The sequence below is a fragment of the Diadema setosum genome, chromosome 22 (genome assembly GCF_964275005.1).
Source record: "Diadema setosum chromosome 22, eeDiaSeto1, whole genome shotgun sequence".
Lineage (NCBI taxonomy): Eukaryota > Metazoa > Echinodermata > Echinoidea > Diadematoida > Diadematidae > Diadema > Diadema setosum.
The window spans coordinates 18842280-18865768 of NC_092706.1; the positions used below are offsets into that span (position 1 = coordinate 18842280).

General features: G+C 39.7%; 1 protein-coding gene across 1 annotated transcript; it reads right to left on the minus strand.

The window, feature by feature from the left end:
• Window positions 1-2717: 2717 nt before the first annotated feature.
• LOC140245341 (nuclear hormone receptor E75-like) lies at window positions 2718-13161 on the minus strand. Its single transcript, XM_072324920.1, has 5 exons — window positions 13053-13161; window positions 11973-12117; window positions 11050-11267; window positions 8052-8460; window positions 2718-3074 (listed from the first exon to the last, which is right to left on the minus strand). The coding sequence occupies exons 1-5, from the start codon at window positions 13152-13154 to the stop codon at window positions 2875-2877; spliced, it is 1074 nt and encodes a 357-aa protein (XP_072181021.1). The 5' UTR covers window positions 13155-13161; the 3' UTR covers window positions 2718-2874.
• Between the last annotated feature and the right edge of the window lie 10328 nt (window positions 13162-23489).

Here is a 23489-nt window from a genome sequence, read left to right on the forward strand (position 1 = left end):
TCTTTCTCTTTGTTATTCTTTGGATTCAGCATCAGCTTGTACTGCTAAAATGTTACACTTGCAAACACCAAAAAAATAAAAAGGAAAAGAGCAGATGTGTATTAAAGATTATAATAAATATTGCACCTTCTCAACAATATGGACTCAGTGTCTTAAATTACAAGGTAAGAATTTTAACAAAATTCACTTCAGTGACATTTGATGGCAAAAAAAAGAGAGAAGTATATATAACTCTGAGAGAGTCAAAGGCTCACTCTGCATATTGCACAATAGTTATCATCCCTTAAAGACTTGTGGCTCAGCAAAGCAGCAATATGTGATGAAAATATTCAAAAACGGATACGGTGAGTTGATTTGTAGTCATTAAAAGAGACTGCAGAATTCTCTCTTTATCCCCAAAGCTAATAATTATTCACTATCTGGCTGAGACTTTGCCCTAATTGATGGCCTGATTTACTAAAATGATATCGTGTCAAAATGTAAAAAAAAAACAACTAAACACCAACACAAACAAAGCTGGAGGACAGACTGAACAATTAATACAATCACTGATGTGATTACCGTTTAGGTTGAAATAAGTAATGTTCAGTCAAAAATAAAAATAAATAAAATAATGTCAAAATTATACTTGCCAGTAAAAGGCTGTTAAACAACACAGGAACATGGGATGGAAGATTTACATTGTTTTTAGAAGCTCATAGGCATTATGTATGGCACACATGTCAGTAACATTGTGGGTTGGACTGTTTTAAATCTATATCTTTACCAACAATAACCAAGGAAATTCCTTGTTTGCTAGTTTGGTCCGTCCACTATGTGTGTAGTACATCACTTCACTCCTTTGTTAATACTCACATTACATTTGAATACCACACACTGCACAATGACTCTTGACACTGGACTTTAGAAGAATACAACTACACAGTATCTACCGAAATGAGTAGAAAATTTTCCGAAAAATCTAGCATATTCTAAGCTGCCCGGCACAAGCTGATAATGACTGAAACAAAACACACAAATTATATAATGTCTACTTTAATATCTATATTTCTTTTCAATTGAGTGACTTCACTTAATTATTAAAGAGCTCCGCAACGAGCATTCAAGCTGAATTCAAAAATAATTTAGAATTACAAAAATATTCAATATATCTCTTCCCATTGACTTAAATCGGCAAAGTGGTGTGGAAGATTGTTATCAATTCTTCACCACCACTTCAAAAGGCCTACACCTCATGTGCTATGTACAAACCATCTTTATAACTTAGTCCAGTCCTTTCTATCTACACTATATTCAGATATATACACAGCACAAGTTGGACTGACACATTTTGCACTTGTATCAGAAAAACAAAAAACACAAAACACAAATCTAATGTTTTATCTTCCTGAATTGGCCTCACACAAATGCAGAAAATGGTGGACGGTTAAGGCCTTTGGCGTACTCATCTGTTTCCATGCTTGAGCCAAATTTACAGAGCACAGTGGGTCTTTGTTTGTTTTGGTTTGTTTTGGGTGGTTTTTTTTTTGTGTGTGTGTGTGTGTGTTTACACAAGCAATCATTATCCTGAATCCATCAGCATAGAATAACAACTTTTCTTTATATATCACTAACAGTTTTTGCTACATTAAGTACTTTGTCGCCTTCAGCCGTAGAGGACTGTGGAATAAATGAAGTGGAAAATCTGGCATACTAGGGAAAGTAGGCAGCTAACCCAGCAACATCTCCTGATTTCATTAAAATGTAACAAGATCCACTCAATTACTGCATTTTCTTCCGCAAACGCCAACCAGCTGCACTTTTACCACGCACCATGTACATGTTAAATGCACTAAGTGGGTTTTCTCTGAGTGCAAGGAGAGCTGTAAGAGCAAAAGTTGACTAACATGTACAATAGCTTGCTTACATTTTGAATTTGTATATCTGTACACTTCGTGCAAAATGTGCCCGCCTATTTGATAAAGGTACTACTGATACACACACAGCCCAAAATATAAGCAATAAAGGAAAATGAAACAACTTCGGGCTAAAGTACATATGAAATATTTGGCTTTATAGAAGTTCTTTGTCTTCTTAAATCAAGTTCATATTTATTTAGAAACCATCCACATCAGCTGGTTCATATGTGCCTATCAATATTCCTTTGTTATCCTTTAGTGCTGATATTCATGGTCACAAAATGTGCTGTAAACATCAAAGGATGGTTAAGGTTTGCATTTCTCAATACATTTTTACCCCACTTAAGTTCTTTGTAACAGCTTTTCCCCACAATTATGTTAGGAAATGAAAAATAAAGCATTTTACCTGGAATAATACACACACCACACATTTATTTCATTTTTTAAAGAAAACATATCATCATCAACACAAGCACATCCATGTAAGTACGCATTTACTGTATCCCACTCATCTTGCATGTGCTACAAGAAAAAAAAAAGAGTTGATGAGCAAAAATTATGAAAGTCTTTTGAATCCCCAGCCACAGATGTCTGCCACTGGTCCCGTTTGAGAGTGAAGCCAGATCTTGCGGTCCAGATGATAATGATGGGAACCTAGCGGGAGCCAGCTATTAGTCCGAAGCGCGGGGTCCAAACAGGCACTGACAATTCACTGCTCCTGGCATGTGGAATGCAATGATGGCTGCAATGAAGGACATGGGGGAGGCAGGACCAGTTTCCATTGGAAGGGGGTAGGGGGCAGTTTCATTACCCCTCTGCTCTCCAAGTTAAATCATGGTCCCAAATGCTCCATGACTGCATGTCCACGTGTGACCAAGGTATTTTCTTTTTTCACCATATGTACATATACATTCAGTGTCAGTTTTATCACAGTTCCAGGTAAGTGGGTCTATTGTTTCCCAAAGCCTGGCTTGCCTCATTTTCCTGCATCGAAGATGTTGAGCATCTTGTCCGAGTTGATGACACTGAACTGCCTGACGTCGGAGAGGCGAGTCATGAGGCGGGGGAACACGGAGCGGTCGTTGGGGTGGTTGTGAAGAACCTGGGACTGTAGTGCTTGTATGACCTGCAGCTGAAGTGGCTCAATGTGCTGTGGGTACTTGAGGCCCGGCCGGTCTGGATGAGAGAAAAGGTGGAGGGCAAGAAAGAAACAAAGATGGCATACTGATTAAAACACAGATTTTTGTTTTCTTTCCTGAACATACTCGTTAATGTTATAGTATAATGATTTGATATTTCACTTGATAGCCAAACTGTTTGCAAGCATCTGGTTATCATTCATATTAAACAAGTTTCCTTGATTACTAAAAATCATTCATGCTAACAATCAAAACAGCTTTAAAGGAAAATATGGTGAAATATGCAACCAACCTTTAGACTACCGGTAACTCTCCATGATTGGCAAAATATCAATCAAAATAGAGAAGACCTTTTCATTTTTCCAAACCACACCACACACAGCCCTGCAGAACAGTGTACTATATTTCAAAGAAAATAAAACACCATGTATTTTAATACAAAGTAAGAAGCATGAAAGATCCTTGCATAATCATAGAAGAATGATTGAAATTTGCCTATAGATACATCATAAGCAACAGCAAATGTCAAGAGATGTTTACAGCTAAGGGCAGTGTTTGTTTTGTTCTTGTTATAGTTGTGTTCTTTTTATTTGTTTGCTTTTGTGTTTGTGTTTGTTTGGTGGTGGCTATTTTTCTTTCTGATTTTGCTCTTTTCTTTTTGCTTTGTTTTTCTAGTTTTTGTTGTTTTTATTTTTTCTTTGTTTTTTGCTGGCTGCCTTCAAGTGCATCATATAGAGTACCTCAATGCCACAGGCAATGTAGGCAGGAGCTAAATGTTATTGGAAGACATATTCTCTCCCGAACAAGTACTAGTGTCTCATGAAGAGGAATAGCCTGTAGCGCATCATTAGGGGCAGAGATGTACACTAAATGTGATATCCCCTCAGGAGGAAATGAGCCGCCCCAATGGATGGATACATTTACCGCAGACCTCACATCCGTAAACAGTCCCCCCAAGCCTCTCTAGCACTCCCAGCCAGCCCTTGACATACTTCTTACTGCAGGTTCAGCGAAGAGAACTTCTCACTCTGACCCTTGAATGAGTTGTGATGTCATGCTCAGGATTTATTGACAAATTCCCTTACATAGCTCCATCTCTCTATCCCCTCTTCCTTTCCTACCCATCTCTCTTTTTCTTACCCCCCCCCCCCCCTCACTCACTTGCTCTTTCTGATTCATCTTGTACCTATCTTTTGTTGTTGTTTTTTTTTTTTCTTTTTTCATTTCTAAATGTTATGGCGTGTCATGAACATAACACTGTGAATGCACACAAAGATATTAGGAATGATAATCAGGCACCTTCTCCTTTGGAAAACTTGTCATGCATGCAAATATGAATATACAGTGCACTTCCATAAAGGATTATGGTTATAATGAAATATTGTGATAAAAAAATGAAAATTCAGGACCCAAAATGGTCATCATCAAAGTCGATGGTTTAAAATTCGCTTGTAATGAACACGCTTATAGTGAAATTTTCATTATAAGGAAGTCTTTTCTGAGTGCCATTGACAAAGAAAAAAAAAAGAAAGAAATATGCACCGTTATAATGAAATGCGAATCACTTGTGAAAGTATGTAGACGAACAAGCATTTATTCAATCTTAATCTTCACATGCTTTAAATACAAAACATCAAATAATCTGTCATTGAATCCTGAATTCCATTTTCTCGTCTTTAAAAAATTGCCCTTGTTATAGCATCAAATTTATGAATTTATCCTCCATGTATTGTTTCAAGCTGTTTAAAATTCCATTTGTCATCTTTGTTTTTCCTCCTCTCATCTCACTCTCTCCTTCTCAATGCATTTCTCTTCTCATGTCAGTGTCCCAATTGTAGCTTTCCTACCCTGTGCCAACCTGTTTACTGAGACGGTGTTCCCTTGGTACTTTGCTTTTGTCCATACCTCATACAATATTTGTCTGCGCACATCATTAAACCCAACATAACCCATCTTTTCCTCACGCAAACGAATTTACCCCATTTTCTTTTGTATCCTCATACATCTCTTCCCTCTCATATTTCTTTTCTATGTCTATGTCTAAAGCGGTCCCCCGTGCCTCCCTTATCCGCTCCTCCTGAGCTTTCTTGCCCAGCATCCAGCCCGAGACAGAAATAGACGCCCCGTGCCCACAGACAGTACATCTGCGCAGCCAATTAGATGTTAGGAGCATGACAAAAACACATCGCCAGATTCCTTGACCGACTTTTCGGGGGGCTCTTTCTGCGTATCCTAGATACACGTCAGGGCGTTTGGCACACGATCTAGGCCACCGGATGGATTCCACTCTGGGCTGAGTAAACTAGAATGTGTTTTTAATGTGAGGCTTCATGTTTTCTGGGGCAACTTCTTTTTCCCCTCTTTGCACTTGCGTTTTCTACATTGAACCACATGCTCCTGGAACAGAAAAATGCAATTTACTCAATTTGGAAGAAAGCATTCTGATATTTCAGACTCAATTCTACCTGCCGATTCAGTAACGGAAGACACTCCCTGAATTTCCTTTTAAATTCAATCAGTTCAAGGATCTCTCAAATTCTCTTCCAAGGTAATATATCTTCTCTAGCATATATACACTCTAGCAATGTACCTTGTTGGACAGTGAATTGTAATTCTATTTTATATCTAATATGACAACTTGTCACTTAAAGTCAAAAAAGGACATTTCAAGTCTGAAACCCTGGCAATGTTCTAAATGCAGAGAAGCAATGTCTGCTTTTAAACAATTTTTCTTCTGCCCCACTTCTTCGTGACCCCCGTTTCAAGAGGCTTCTTCTGATTAACAATGGATATGGTTGAATACCCTGGGTTTCCTCCTCAAATACCATCAGGGCACCACTCCAGCACTCTCAGCTCCAAGGTGACCAAGCTGTGAACCCACTGACCTACATTACTGCTGTAGTTCAAGAGCTGTTTTGGTACACAATCCCCTATATGTAGTCTCTCCCATTTCTACTTTTTCCCATATCTTTTTTTTTAATCAAACTTTAGGTCATGTTTTTATATCTTGTCTTGAACTGCGGCATTCTCTCCTGAATTCCTCAAGACACTGCATTTTTGTCATTTTCAAATGTCACATGATCACCACATAGGAAAAATTAATGTCCTGTCACAGCCATATTGTACTTGATATCTGAAAGAGAGAGAGAAAGTGTGTATGTGTGTGTGTGCCTGTTTGTGTGTGGACATATCTATAAATAAAGTGCAGGTATCATTTATTATTGCAGAATTGAGCTCTCTAGGGGAAAAATGGTTTTGTGCTGTAGACTATTAAAGGGTGTGTACAGTTCTGGTCGAGGTGAGGATTTAGCTTTTAATGTTTTGTGAGATATTCAGAAACCACTCTATGAGATGTCAAAGAGCATGCAGTTCTAAGGGGTATCAAAAGTTTATTTGATGAAAATCAGTTTTGAAATGGCTGAGATATCCAAAAACAAGGTGAAACAAAGAGATCCTAATAAAGTTGTGGCATGTTGCCTTTTATTATTAGCACTTTTTTGGATATCTCAGCCATTTGAAAACCAAAATTCATCAAATAAACGTTGAATCCATGCTCTTTCATATTTCATAAGAGGCTTTTCATTATCTCACTTAGGAATGCTCAAAACATGAATCCCCACCTCAACCAGTGCTGTACAGTCCCTTTAACCCATTGAGGACGGTTTGATTTTGCTACAACACGCATTTCCCATAGACACCTGCCCGAGTATACTCGGGACTCGTCCTCAACGGGTTAAGCCCTCTCACAAATCCTCATCTCAGTGCTTGTATGTGATGAGTTCAGGGAGGATCAACACTAGTAGCCTCTACAGCACTTGCTAAAGGCATCCCACTAGTCTTATCAATCTAGACCCCCCCCCCCCCATGAATGTTAACCTTGCACTGCAAAATCACAGGGTTTGAGGATTGAGAAGGGCATCAATTAATTCGCATTCCATGAATTGTAAAAAACAAACAGAAGTGAATGAAAATAATAGATCTGGTTGTTCCATGGTGATAATATTGTGACGATGATATGCTACAGGCGACATATATGTTCTTTCATTTTGCAAGAGGGATGAAGAACATATTGTCCTTTTTTTGACCTCACATTACTTCATTAGCCTTAAGGAGAAAATGCTTCAAAATCTATCAGACTGTTTCTATATTTGGAGAAATATGTGGAAACACAAGGGCATTTGGCAAAGGTCATTGGTATGGTGGTGGGGGAAGGGGGAGGGGGGAGGGGGTTAGTGACTACAGCTTTTAACAGACCCAGACAGATGGCAGCTTACGCTATTTTCTTTCCTCCCCGTGATTCACTTTTCCACTCAAAGAGGGTGACGCACTCTTCACATCCCTTTGAAATCAAATCGACTCTATTTCTGGCCACAAATTTCTACCATTTCTCCGACGAGCATCCAATCTAGCCCTGACATTTCTATGCACCCGCTTGCTCCGTCCTCGTAGCGACGACCAATCGGGTGAGTGAGAGGAGTGTAGGTGGGCAGTCAACGAACTGACAAAGAGTTCACCACGGTAACGGAGCAGCAAGTTGATAAAGTGGGATGGCAGAATGTATGCATGCATAGACAAAACACAGAAAACTAGAGACAGAACCAACAACATCTCTCCCAACCCCAACTACCCCCCCCCCCCAAACAAAAAGATATAAACTTATGAAGACAAGTGCAACAGTAACTCTGTGGAAGACATAGAGAAAGCGAGAGAGATGAAGAAGTAAATTATAGATAGGGTCAGTACAGTCAAGACAGCATGAGTGAATACATCATTTATTGGGTTGTCGATTCAGGATATTAGGTCAGAGAACTTTTGTTTTCTAAGCCAAAGAATTGAGATATGATGATGGGGGTGGGGGGGTGGGGCTGAACATGGCTACACAGAGTGTAAAGGGGGCTGGTAGAGAAAGAAGAGAGAGGGTGAGAAAAAGAGGGAGTGAGATTTCTTTTTTTTTAAGCATGACAGATGGAATTGAAAATGTTACACATAGCAGCACACATAAATCATGATTTACCTGCACTAAGGAGAATGATGGCAGTGAAAAGCCCAACTTCGCTGGTGACAATTCCTAGTGACTTGAACTTCTGGGCAAAGTCCACCACATCCAGTGTGATCTCTTTCAGCGCTATCAGTCCACACTCCTCCAGCATTTGACACGCCCCCTGGCAACCGGCGATGAGCTTAGCGCCCTCCTCCTTGGTGTTGAGATAGTGGGCGAGCCGCACCAGGAGGATTTCCAGGGAGCCCTGCTTGAGTAGCGTTATCTGGTCGGACTTGTCCAGGCCCAGGAACCCCGGCACCAGCTTGGCGAAGCTGATGATGCGCGTGATCGAGGCGGTGAAGTTGTTGGTGATGAGGTTGTTGATGATCTTGGAGCGTGTCGTGATGGCGCTGTCCCCATTGTTGTTGTTATTATCAGACACCTGGTAGAAGTAAAAAATATCATTGACATGAAGCGTCTGAATGTGCAGTAGAGCATAATGCATAATGCATGTCACTCCTATTCTCCGGGAGGACCAAATTATCCAATATTCCACTATTCCAGGGTCCTCAAATAGATATTTACTGTTGAGTGTTACTGTGAAAAACAAATCAATATAATTCGCACTGCGAGGCACACAGTCCATGCATTAAAACATTTTATATTGATCATATTTTTGACCTACATTACAGAATCAACACGGGTTATCTCCTTCTGACATAAATCATGAAAGCGTCCAACTGCATGATATGGCATACTTCCTGATGAGTGTCTGCTAGCAATGGTTATCTCAACATAGTAAGACTATCATTTAACGGGTTACCAGTAAATATCCCCAAAATTGAATGGTTTTGATAGAGGCATTATATTATAGCAGAAAGTACTTGCTGGTATTTTGGTCAAGGCCAGTTAGAAAAGAACATTTCTTACCTCTGCCACTGCTAGGTGCCGAACACACACACACAGCTTACTGAAGTATGGGTTTCTCCCCTACCCCCCCCCCCAACAACTAGTGATTATTTCAAATGAATATGACAACCAACCAAACACATGGAAAACTGGAGCAAAATCAGTCAAACAATGTGACCCTTGATTTAAAGGGGATGGCTAGTAACTGAGCAGTGGGAATCAATGGGAATGCTGGGGGATGATTGTTCCAATCTTTGTGGGATTCATTTAAGAGTACATTATATATCTATTGTTGTGTGAAAATTATTTGCTTCAGAATGGTCTCATATTCAAGTAATGTGCAGTTTAATCGCCGCCATCACTGTACAGGCATGCTAACCTGGAAACATTAAACTGCACATTACTTGAATATGAGATCATTCTGAAGCAAATAATTTTCACACAACAATAGATACATAATGTACTCTTAAATGAATCCCACAAGGATTAGACCAATCATCCCCCAGCATTCCCACTGATTCCCACTGATCAGTTACTAGCCATCCCCTTTAATAGCAGAAAGTTCAATAAATATGGTGTCCTATCAGATATGGTGTAGGGCTGTGTCAATGCAGATGCTATAAAGCATTACATGTCACTGCAAGCAATTTCTGAAAGTTTGTCTAGTGCACAAAATATAACTTCTTTCATCGTGGGGAAATAATTTTTCAAGTACCTATATCTAGAATATATCAAGGAGAATATGATCACATATACTTTTTCACAGAATGAGAATGTCAATACTCTCACACAAACTGAAAAAAAAGTAAAATCAACTGCATGGCAACAAGAAATATTAATAGATGTCACATGATCAAGTTGGTGTGACACTATACATTAGATGATGTAAAGTCATTAGAATTATGGCAGTTTTCTCATTTTCTAGATTCAGTCCCAATATAAATCAATCTGCTGCTTTAGTTTCAATGCTCTCCTTCAAAATAACTTTCTCTTTTGAAGGATAAGTTCTATTTGCTGTAAGGAAAATGTGGAAGCACTTCACTGTAGGCTGAAATGAAAATTTAAGCACAGGAAGCGAAATGCTAGACAAAGTGACTCCATCGGTTGTTTTATACCAGGTAAATGTCATAAGTACTGATAAATTTCCTCATTCAAGTGTCAACACAAGAAATGTTTTCCCCCAAAAGAGATGATTGTGTAATTCATGTTCATGTTTTATAATCTGTGAGGCCAGTTTTAGGCCCTATAGAAATTTCATTGTCTTCACTGTTGTTTTACCCACCTGCAGTGGTGTGTATTTGACCTTCAGGCTTCCATAAAACAGACAATTAAAGGACAAGTTCACCTTCATAGACATGTGGGTTTAGTGAATGCAGCAATATTAGTAGAACACATCAGTGAAAGTTTGAGGAAAATTGGACAATCGATGCAAAAGTTATGAATTTTTAAAATGTTTATGTTGGAACCGCTGGATGAGGAGACTACTAAGGCTCGTGATGTCATATGAGTACAACAGTATAAAGAAAATGTAAGAAAATTCAACATATTTTCACTTTTTTCGCATAATAAAAGAGCACTTGACTTGCCTCTTTCTAAAGACAATGGGAATAATATTACCCATAACACATATCAGTAACGAGTCAAGGGAATGTGTACTTTTTTCAAAAGATTAAATTTGTGAAATTCTCTTTATATTTTCCTTATATTGTTGTATGCATGTGACATCATACACTGCAGTAGTCTTCTCATCCAGAGGTGACTGCACAAAAACTTCAAAAATTCATAACTTTTGAATGGATTGTCCGATTTTCCTCAAACTTTCAATGATGTGTTGTACTAATATTGCTACATTCTCTCAATCCTTATGTTAATGAAGGTGAATATCATCAGTGATTCCATTCTGAGACTCTGAGAAACTACAGTGCTGTGCAGACAAAACCAACATATGTCATGCATATCTAGCTTTATGTAATAATTCAGGATTCATATCTACACAATAGACATCTGGCATCACATAATAGATTTGGATAGCTATATGTCTAGATAAAACATTGTTGATCATGCTATTAAGAGATCGCACAAAAACAAGTATATGGGACTGTTGGAGGAAGCTCTGGCTTACCTGAGAGAGGAGGTTGTAACTCCTACATTGAAGGATGCCCCAGTCCCACAGCGTCTTCTTCTGAGCTTCATGTATGCTCAGGATGAGCTGCTCGATCTTCATTTGGGACTCCTCCAAGTTACTGGCTTCCCCCTCTCCTCCGGCCGGGGAGCGGGGCGGGGAAGGCATGAGCAGGCCCTGGGGCTTGCACTTTTTGGGGCATCTGCCAAGCCGCACCGCTGGGGAGAAGAAAACAAATAGAATTCCTAGTTTCCTGTCCTTTAAATCCATTCACCTGCCCACTACAAAAACAAAGACTATTTACCATTTCCTATATTATATTACACTGTCTATGTTCTTCCTATATGTCCAGTCATATATTTGTATATGTGTGTAATATTATGACTGATAATTATGTGGCCTAATGAATCTCTACATTGACACAAATTGTACTGATCAGAGTAACTTGAAAAATAAAAAATATCCTGCAATTGTGTGGTTTGATCATCCCAGAAGTCATTGCCTACAAAACATGTTAACTAAACACTGCAACAATGAAGGTTGACTATTTTTTTTTTTAAGTCCTCAAGGGAAAGGCAAAATTTCTCTTCCCAAAATCAAAGTTATTGAGTTGAGTATAGTCTTGGGATACTTTAAAAATTCCTGAAAGCCATGTCATATTACTGACAGGGTAGTCTGAACATTTCATTACAAATACTCTTACAATTCTGCAGGAGAAAAAAAAATACTACAGACCTAATTTTTTTTTTCTAAAACAGCTAGTAAGAGTAAAAATTTTCCATGTGTTGATCCTACATAATGCCTTTAAAAACACCCACTACATGAATACATTAATTGGCTTAGCTCTCAACATTCAGCACACATTCAAATGGATTAGAAAATATTGGGGAAACACCCCATGAATAAACACTAAGTCCTCCTACCATCTTTGGACATGCCCACAGCAAGGCACTTCTTCAGGCGACAGTACTGGCAGCGGTTTCGGTTTATCCTCATGATCAGACACTCATCACCCTTGCTGCAGACGCGATACTTGACGTTGTGCTGAATGCTGCGTCTGAAAAAGCCCTGCAACCAGATTTGGAGCAAGCAAACCATTTAAATGAGAGAGGTAAATTTGTGGCTGTAATAAGGACTGCTTTTTAGAATAATGTTTATCGTGGCTAATTTAATATCAAATGTTGAAGCAGAGGTCATTTGTATTATGCCACTTGTGCAAGAGTCAGGAGATGGAATAACCAGTCATCATGAAACAATACACTTCATTTCATTTCATTTCATTTCACTTCATTTTATGTCATTTCCAACAATAATGCAAAGTTTTTACAAACACATATTGACACAATATCAATACAATGTAGTAATGAAGAAAAATACTGTGAATTAGCAATCAATATCTGCTGCATAGTATGTACAATACCATACAGGCCATATATCTAACCCGTTGTGGACGAGTCCCGAGTATACTCGGGCAGGGTGTTCTATGGGAAATGCGTGTTGTAGCAAAATCAGTCCATCCTCAATGGGTGAAGGAGTCTAATTTTTCGCAAATCTGGAGTTTCGGAAATTTCACCAGTGGTTAAATTCACAATTGTGGACTAAGTGCTGAATGGTGAAATATATAGATGCATGTCATATTCATGATGGGCTCAGGGTTACTATTTTCATGTGTTTTAAATTTGCAAGTAGAACACGACTAGCAAAATTCACAAAAATAAAATCATCACCACATATTTTGTGTATACAGTATCAGAATAAGGGATCTTCACAGCTCTTGAAAGGTTGATGCACACATACAAATGTCATGAATTAATGGCTGCAATAATTATGGGTAAATATTAGCCCCCCTATGAAGTCAGGATTATAATGTGTATTTAAAGGTTGTCTCAACACAGAATTGATGTTTTTGGACCATTTCTGTGAAAGTCACACAAATTAAAGAAAAAAATATATATGACTCAAGTTGTGGCCTTGAGATTGGATGGTCTAATCAATGTGATTACCTTGCAGCCTTCACAAGCGTGAACTCCGTAATGAAAACCCGACGCCTTGTCGCCACACACCCGACACAGGACGGCATAGCCATTGGTTGCGATGGACATCATGATGACAATTACTGCATAAAAATAAGAGAAAGAAAACGAAAGGTGATATTAGAATTATATTTGATGCTAAAAGTACATGAACACACACCAGGAAAAATCGTAGGGAATGTACAGGGCAGTCAAAACAGGGAGTTTTGTATTCTTGATTCAAAGAATCAATGTGGATTGGGTAGGATGTATTTGCATATACCTTGAATCGAATATAATGAAGCAGTGATCATAACTCAAGAGTTCAAACAAATCAAAGAGATTAGTGTGGGTGAATACTGTACGAGCTGAGATTTTCGCGGTGGTTTTATTTTCGCGAATTTCGCGAATCGCCTTTGAACCGCGAAAATAACCACGCGCAAATAAGTAAGTTCAGTTAGACCCTCGCAACCGCGAAATTAACAACACGCGAAAATGTCCTTCAAGTAGCGATTCGCGAAAATATCTGTACACGAAAATTTCAACTCGTACAGTAATAGGCCCATCATATTCCAGATGGGGATTGGCATTATTTTCAATCATAATAACTTAATACCTAAAAAACCTCATTAATTTGCTTGACAATTGACCACATGTCACTGGTTAATTTCAATCACAAGTAGGGAGAGAATATTCAATGAAAGATCAACTTCTAGGCTTTTTTTTTTTCATAACTATGTCTGTAGATCTCTTTTATACTTTTATTTTTGTTTGTGTGGTTTTCAACTGACCATACATTTACATAATGCATGCACTTCTGATAGTTTTTATAGCTTTGGGCTCCACATGCATCATATTACAAAACATTTTTCTTTACACAGAATCATCCATCATCAGTTTTAACTCGTTGAAGACAAGTCCCGAGAATAATCAGGCAGGTGCCTATGGGAAATGCATGTTACAGCAAAATCAGTTTGTCCTCAATGGGTTAAGACAGATGCGAAGGGTAGGCAGAAGCACAGTTTTGTATTGTAAAGCAAATCACTTTCATTCTTTCATATTTGTGCTTTAAGGCTAAATGCATGCTATTTAATGTGCCCCTCTGAGGCAATAAATCACTACTACATTTGTAGCTGTGTATACATGTAAGTTGCCAGGGGATGAAGGCAACTTGATATTCTTAATGTCCATAGACTACTTTGGCTTAATTACTTTATCATTCCATAAATGAGCCGAGACCATCCACATCGGTGCTTAGCCATTTGTGAGAGTTACGGTATGAATGAAAATGCTTGATATGAATCCACTGTATCTAATCCACAGAGTTTACTGACTCACTCGTGGCTTCTAGATGACCTTACGCGTGCGCGCGCACACACACACACACACACACACACACACACACACACACACACAAGAACATACGCACATACAAACACAAATGCTTCTCTACCAAGGCTCCGTGTGCCTTGCATTGTTACTGACAGACCGATACATGTACAGTATTTCCTCACAAGCACACAGACAAACAGACACGCTCACTGGGCAGGCAGTCACGTGGAGAATCCGCATCTCACATGTTTACACATGCATGGATCAAGGATCATATCTGTTCCTGTCCTTCGTCATTTCATCTGCACAAGGCTGTAATTAACACTCTAAATGATTTATTTCAACTCTTAGTGCACGGACATAAAACATGAAGGCCAATCTACTCTATACGAACCAAGTTTTACAAACACGTTACAGGACGAGCGCAGTGTGCAACCTCATGCATAATTGAAAAAAGAAAGTGAGTGCCCATAATATGATTAATGGCTGTGTTAGTCTAATATTCATGATGTATCAAAAAAAGAATGCTTGCACCTATCCTATTTGGAAATGACATCAATAAGCCTGTACTATTCATTATTATTAAAAAAAAAATGACAATGCTTTGCAGAGATGCTGCATAAACATATACGCTGTGTTTGAATGGCATCATAGGTAGGAAAGAAAATGATCGGCAAAAAAGGGAGAGAGAAAGAGAGAGAGATAAATAGCTTAAATTCAAAATTCATAATTGCACTATGCAGGGCATTGGTAGCGATTGGAATCGTTGACAAGTGCAGGGTCTGTGAATAGAGACTAAGCCACTGATGTCAACAGCAGCCTTGAGCTGATCTGGGTCAGGTCACAGTCAACACCAGTACCTCCAATACCTTAAAAAAATCCCAACAGGGAAGAAGAAGGAGGGGGGGGGGGGGGAGAGGGGCAGTTTCCATCTCATAGGGGAGAGAAACAGGAGACTGGAGAAAACAGTATGATGCGGAGAGGAGCAAACTCAGGGAACCGGGGGCATTTCAGGCTACGAGAAATGAGAATTCTATTCAATTCTAACAATTGCTGTATCATCCATTTTGAAGTTTGGAGTTTGAGATTGTGGCAATACTCAGTAGAATTATTTACAGAACCCATTTCAAACAGCATGAAATAATTCTCAGGTAATGGTCTCCACCACTCTCAAGATTGGACAGACTCTCATATTCACAAATATGCTCAAAGGTTGAATGAGATAATTCATCTGTATGCTCACGCTTCCTGCATTGGTGACCACTGGTCAGACTAGGTCTCTATAACTTGACATCAAGTCTGTAATAAGAGATGAGTGTACTTGGCCTAGATTGAAACCATACAATCAGATTAGATGCCACTTCGTCTTGCAGCTTGAGTACTGAGTGTTGAAGAATATCAGGTTCCTATACTTCACTTGGATATTCACTCAGTAATTCAACTCATTCCTGATGTCACATCCAGAAGTGAAAAAGATGATAAATAAAATGATTCTCAAAGGGTGCATCAGAAGCATCATTCACATTTGAAATACTGAAAAACACCACTGTAATTTGTTGGCACCATTCTAGCTGGCAAAATGCCACAGTAATAGATACCACGGTTATTCACCTCATACCATTCTCATCATCCCAAATACCATGGTATTTCAGGCTCAAAAGTACATCCCTCCAAAGTAAGCACCGTGCATGGACAAAATAATTTCCTACACTATAGGCAGAAGACACTAAGTGTGTCAGGTAATTTATGTATGATTGGTGGTACATTGTATTTTGTGACACAATTCATGCTGAAATCTAACATGAGTATTTTGAGCAAAGTTTGAATTACCACCCTAAATACCATGGTATTTCGTGATGTATTTTGTGGTGTCTTTGCATTCACATTACAAATTGATTACTCATGAAATACCATGATATTTCACCATATAAGTGAATGTGCACCTACTGTTTTTTTGTGTGTGTTTTTTTTTTTTTTTGCTTTGTTTTGTTTTGTTTTGTTTTGTTTTGTTTTGTTTTTTGATCAGACATACATCTGGTCAAGGAGAAGGAAGACGGATGCATCATTTTGTTCTTTCTCATGCTTGGATGTCATGTCATGTGACTCCCCATGCTTCAGTTTACATGGAGGAATTCATTTCACGTCTTAATTAGGGAACGAGGAAGAAGCGATTAGTGGGGATCACACAAATGCTTGAGCAGCATCTTGGCGAAATTGTGACATTAGCTGCATTTCCGTAGTGCAATGTATGTACTGCACATTAAAGTGAGAGCAGAGGTATAGCCGAACACACCAGACAACAAAAAACAACAACCCTACAGTCTGTCTTTATAAGCCATTCAAAAAGCCAACTGACTTTCAAACAAGTGTTTTGCTCATATCAATATTCATATATAACGAGAGATCTGTTGCCTTTCTGTTCAACGGCTAAGACTGATGGACGACTTGCTTTGGGGGAAAGATTACCCTTAGCTCACATCATTATCCCTTTTTCCCCTACCTCCCCCCCCCCCCCCAAAAAAAAAAAAAACAACAACAACAACAACACCATGCCCTCTGCACATTCATCTCCAACTCCTACAGGCAGAGTAAGCCTGAAATGAGAGCAAGCGTCGCTGTGGGAAGCAATCATATAGCAGTGGACCATCCCACTGCCATATTCAGAAGTCTGGGGTGGGGGGGGGGGGGGGGACGGCAACAACGACAACAGATTATTTCCTCTGGGTACAAGTCATGTCCATGGCTGCCAAGTATGAGTGTGATGCACACACCCCCGTCCCAGATTCAAACAGGGTCGAAGGGGGTCGGGGAAGAGACATCGAGTAGAGTCTCAAGAACAAGAACATCAGCATTTGTACCGCCTCTGCCCCAGCTGAGTCAAGAAACAGAGCGAAGAACACCATTCCATGTTACAAGGAAGTTCAATGAGTTGAAAATCCAACAAGACAAACCGAACTGTAAATTTCCTTAGACATTTTAAGGTGGATCAACATTCTAAAATTGCAATCGGGAGAAATAAACATCTTTTTCTGACCCAATATTAGCAATAATGAGTCACCGTTATCCTGTTTTCCATCTTCTCCATCTATCAAAACATCAACGAATCAGACCACAATTATTTTTGGCTATTGTAAGCATAGGTCTATGAATACACAAATAATGAATTCTTCTCAGAGAAAAGCAACAGTCATAGAAATAAATGAATATAATATACAAATGTATGTATATGTACATGTACACATATACATGTAAGAAAAAATCTTTTTTTGTTGAAAATGTAAAAAAAAAATGGTCTAAACTACTCTCCTTCACTATATGCCTATGTTGGGAGTTCCAGTATTTTCATACAGATACGCACATATATTCTACATGTATTTCTACTTCTGGTAGTTGTGACTAATGCCAAGTATGAAAATTTTATCGTAAGAGAGAGATTTTGTAATCCATTGCTACTGTACCCCACATACAGGGACACGCGCACACACACACACTCACAGAAGGATATAAATAGGTCAGACACGTCATAACTTTGTGGTTGGTTGATAGATGTCTGTAATTGTATGAGAAGGACGTGGATTGTATGGTGTACTGGGGAAACCCAGAGCCACTATACACAACATGTATTTCTCGCTTCAACCCCGACCCGCCCTTTTCTCTCTCTCCCCCTCTCTCTCTCCCTCTGTTTCCTGCTCACTCTGAATCTTTCATGCCTCCCCAGTCTGACCCCAGGGTGGCGGATTCAGATGTGATCAGCACCGAGCTTGAACTTTCGGCTTGCAGTGACCCACTTTCCAATGACACTGGACAGAACCAAGCAAACCATGGCACTGGTCTCTCCTCCAGCCGTTTCGACTAAAACCAAATACGGGGAAACATTATCTGTATGACTGTGTGTGCATGCATGTCATTAATGGGGACAAAAAAAAAAAACAATAAGGGAATTACAAATGACTGGGTATAGGAGTCTAGCATTCTCTGAAAACCAGTGTGTAAATGACACATTGATGACGACTCAAACTCAGCAGGCAGGCTTTGTCTGTTGGTCACGCCGTTGAGTGAGAGATGGGGAAGGAAATGTCAGATAATTAAGTGGGTGTTCCTCCTCCTATTAACCTCACTGTATTTTATTCTCACCTGATGGAAACTTCATGCAGCCAGGGGCTGTATAATAAGGCTAACTGCCTACAACATGCCAGGGCATTTAGTCTGGATGAGAATTTGTTTAAAGCCCGTGGGCAACTCTTGCCATTATCGCTAAATCCTCTCAAACTAGAAAGAGTCTGGGGGAATGCATGATGAGCACACAGATATAGCAAGCCAGAGAGATAGACAGACAGATAGAAAGATACAGATGGACAGAGAGAGAGAGAGACAGATACATAGATAGAAAGAGATATATATTGAGAGATATATATATTGAGAGAGAGAGAGAAACATATGATATGGGAGCAGATATATTTGAGGTAAACAAGAATGAAAAGTAAATATTATAACAACTTTGTAGATCAAATTCACAATTTGAAGAAAATATAATGGTTAATCTGTTACATGCATTGGTCCTACTTCTCATGAAATTGATTTCAAATACTTATTTTGTCATATGGTGCTATAAAAACTGATCAATAATTGTTTGAGGTCAATGTTCTGTTATTACAGTTTTTCACTGTTTGGAAATTATATGATATAAAAATAACATCTAAACTTTTATGATGAAAATATAGGAACAGACATTGTGTATTACAAACAATCAATGAAAACTACTACCTTATTTACCCCTTTTGCAAATGATATAACCCATATCATCAGAAAATTTTGAGGCACAGTGGTTGGATATGTAGGCCTACAGCATGTCTACACATGTAGGATAGTCTTCTTTTGGTCTTGCTTTTTTTTTCATGGGGTTTTATGTCACTCCTGCGAAGTGCCCGGTGACTTACAACAACACATCTTTTCATTCAAAACATAATTTTTTTGATGTAACAAGGGCATGTTGATTGGACTACAGGTACACAAAATACTTGGTGCATTCACTAAACAAAAGACAATCTGCCACTTGAAAAAACAAAACAACAACAACAACAGAGAAAATTCACTGAAGAGGAAGACAAATTTCAAGTAGCTATGGCCAGGTGTATTCGCCATGTTACCACTTGGAATTAATGCCCATAATCTAATTAGCCACCTCTTAATTGCGTGCTTCCCTTGCACATTGTACCAACAATCTTGTCTAGTCGATATATGCAGATAACCACAAATACTGTTCAAGCACCTTGCCCACCCTGACAGGGGTCACTGACCAACAGGGCATTAATGCCTCGGGCTGCTCTACTTAGCTATCTTACATTAATTGTACAGTAGCGAACCTCTTCACGAATGTAATTCTAATGTTGTCACGCACAAGTTGCAGATTAGTAGTTATCACTGAATCCACAGGTGATGGGCAATTTATAGCATGCCCTAGAAATGCACTTAAAGGATGTTGCATGAGTGTAAAAACTTCCAATATAAACTTCAAATACACCTGCCCTAAAACTGCAGTGTCTACTGACACAGTCCTTCATCAATATCATGCACATTATTATGCTGACGAGCTTTACTGAAGTGTTTCATTCCAAGCAATACCCGCCCTCTTTGGGCCAATAGGAAAGATTGTTATATCATTTCATGTAATAGTATGCCAAGGAGCTTCATGATTGATATCAATTGTCCAATATGATTAACAGTATCAGAACATACAGGTAAAATGCTCAAGAGACTCGTGTTTTGGGGGTTTTAGGGCCGTGCGACAAAAGTTTAGTGCCTGAGGATAATGTGGCATAGGAGTATATCCAAAGGTATATCAGAACACTTTTCACTCTGTGGTACATGTACATGTACAAGCTTACATTAACCCATTGAAGACGGGCTGATTTTGCTACAATAGACACATTTGCCACAGACACTTGCCCGAGTATAGTTACTTGGGACTCATCTTCAAAGGGGTTAATAAACATTCAGGGTAATTAAGATTTTTGTCATTATTTATCCTATATATTCCTGTAACCCACGTTGCAGTTTAGGAGCAAACACCTGTTACAAGGGAGGTGCTGTTACCAGCACTGGTATCTTAGCTCCACAGCCGGCCCTTCCATCCTCACCCAAACGGAGGCTGTGTAATAGGTCTGTGCTTTGGGATAAGGAACTTATATTACTGTACACTGGCTGGTTCATAACACAGGACAATCCTATACTGACAAATGCAAGGTTCTCCTCAAGTTCATTAGTTCAGAAAACATCAAACGATAAACATCTCTACCCCTAACAAGAGGAATGATGCTTCCGTGGAACAATGGTCACATGTAGTCAAAATTAGAATGGCGCGGAAGCAATATGGCTGCTGGTAAAGGTTGATGGCACTGTTGAAGATTGAAACAATTACTACTTGCAATATGATAACATCAACAAAATATAAAGACATAAAGATAATCCACTTTTATGTTAAGTTTGTTTTGGTGGCATAAAAAACTTATCTGCAAAAAAGGAGACTGCAAACCACGGCTACATGTTTACAGACTTATTTATGTCCTTACATAGGAGGTCTCCCAAAGGAAAGAGAGGGAGAGATGGGAGGTGTGGGAGAGGAGAGAGACAGGGAACAATAGTATCACCGGGGCCAAGTGCACACGACCCTTCTGCTGAAGTATGTCAAACTGTGAACCCGCCAAACTGGGGGGAGGCTTCCATGTTGTGCTAGCCTTTTGTCAAGGCCCTCTTGCGGAAACCCAAGCACAACAGCATTAAGGCCTTTTGAGATCTGCTTCACACATTATCATTTATGATACATGAACCCTACTGAATATTAATTTCAATGGGTTCCGGTCGACCAATGGAACGGCGCGCTCCCGAAATCCTCGGTCTTGGTGTTGTCAGGTCTGTTCGCATGCATCACTGACCACCTGTGGGGGTCTGTGGCAAGCATTCGCCGTATGCAAATCGGGCTCGGGCAGACAGACACCTGATTGGTCGACTTTTGCTCCCGAAATCAGGAGGCAAAAGTCGGTAATTCACAGAAAGGGATAACAAAAGGATGTGAAGCAGATCTCGAAAGGCCCCCGCACTACCCCACTCAGCTGAGCTCCTTCCCCATACAGCTAGAGGGCCTTGACGAAAGGCTAATGTTGTGTATACATCACGAAGACTGCTGAAGAACCAGGGCCAGCAAATACACTGGAACTACAAGATGTTCAGTCATGTGACCTATGGATAAACCGGACCCACTTTCTTGGGAAACCTTATCCCCATCTTTGGATTATGATTTCCACCTCTGGTGATTGTATTTTGCTGTTAGGACTGGCAAACACAAAATATCAACAGAGAACTACAAACACAAGCTAGGCATATCCCTTGTCCAAGTTGTGCCTATGATACTAAAGCATATACAGGGGTAAATGCATTCCCAGAAGTTATTTTCCACTGCGACAGGAATGTACTACAGTAACTTCAATCAGATCTACAAGTTTTATCTATTTCTTCCAATAAAACACTGATGCTGCAATGATGGCAAATGTGGAAATCAGCACTGTACACCATGACTTGGATCTTGGTTGACATTTATGTCTGTTTAATATCTGGAATTTTTGCTTTTTCTGAAGAAAGGTTGAACTTTCATGTTTCTTTGCTCACAGGGCAAGCCTTTATTTACAAAACCTCTTTGTGCTCATGTACATATTGTATTTGCCCTAACTTTCTCTTCATGATAAATGTAAACATATTATTATTACTACACCCAAGAACATATTGCCCGCAGATCGGCTGCTTTATACAAGCACATTATATCTGTCTGTGTGTGTCTGTGTATAACGAGACAGCGCACAAGTACATGTAGCCTCACATACGCTTATAGAACAGATATTGGACGCGTACAACGGAATGTCGTCGCACGAGTCTCATACTCGCGCCCTCCTCCGAAAACAGCCCCCTATACCGACATTGGACACTGCTGACCTATATACTGGCAAACCACCAATAATGCCAATGACACCGACCTACATTCACCCGCATCTGAAACGGACGATTGTGCCAGTTTTCCTGGCGTGCTCGCTATCTGGGACAATTACCCGATGTCGGTCGGTCGTGGTGCAGCAAGGATGAGCTGGAGGAAAGAAACAGATAGGGAGAGAGAGAGGGAGGATAGGAGACAGAAAGAAGAGAGAGAAATAGAAATATTGAGAATGAAAAATAGGACAGACTTAGCACAAGACAAGAAAGATGCACAAAGTTACGAGACTCTACTTGTAGATAGCACATGATCACTTTAACATGAAGGCAGAAAATAAGGAATTGTAAAAATGAGAGAGGAGCAGAGGGGTTATACTCTACAAATTTAGGAATTGCTGGGATCAAAGTGCCACACCTGAACTTCTGGCCCATATGTTTCTCTCACTATGTTATCTGTTCTTCCAAGAGAAAGAACAAATTGATATTTCATGCCTCAAGTAGCATATCACCTTCATATCAGATTACGATATACGTGCTAATAGTCTCGTAATCCACCAATCATTCATTCAACTTTACATGTGCACACATTCATGGACATAAAACATATTCTGTTTGCTGAGTGTGCGTATATATGTTCAAGTTCAAGTGAATGTGTCTGTATGTGTATTGACCGATTCTGTGACGCGCTATGTGTATTTTTGGCATGGGCGCAGCCATAGTGGGTGTATCAGCCGACCCCCCCTCCGCACTCCCCCACCCCTCTCCCTACATTAGCACGCGCGCAGAATGAAAAACTGCTTTAGCCAATAGGCATCTCGTACTGAGTGCGCGAATGCTTGCTTAGTGCGCGAACCTTTGTTACAAGTGCGTGTAAACATGTTGCCCCGGGGTGGGGGAGAGCAGGGGGGGTCGGCTGATACACCCACTATGGCTGCGCCCTGTGCCGTAAAATGTCTGCTGCCCTCAACGAACCCGAATCGGTCAATAGAGAAGGAGGAGAAAGAGAGAAGGAAAAAAAAAGGAGGAGGGGGGGGGGGGACCAATTCATCTTGGGCTCATTTGTATATGAGGTACAAAGAACTAGCTAAATTCTTCAACCTGTACCTGAACATGACCATT

Bases quoted from the DNA above. Each gene is read 5' to 3' on its own strand.
- LOC140245341 (XM_072324920.1), bottom strand. From the start codon at position 13,154: ATGATGTCCATCGCAACCAATGGCTATGCCGTCCTGTGTCGGGTGTGT. The intron at 11,268-11,972 runs GTAGGAGGACTT...TCTTCTCCCCAG, and splicing joins TGTGGGCATGTCCAAAGATG to CGGTGCGGCTTGGCAGATGC. The intron at 8,461-11,049 runs GTAAGCCAGAGC...TACTTCTACCAG, and splicing joins GTTACAACCTCCTCTCTCAG to GTGTCTGATAATAACAACAA.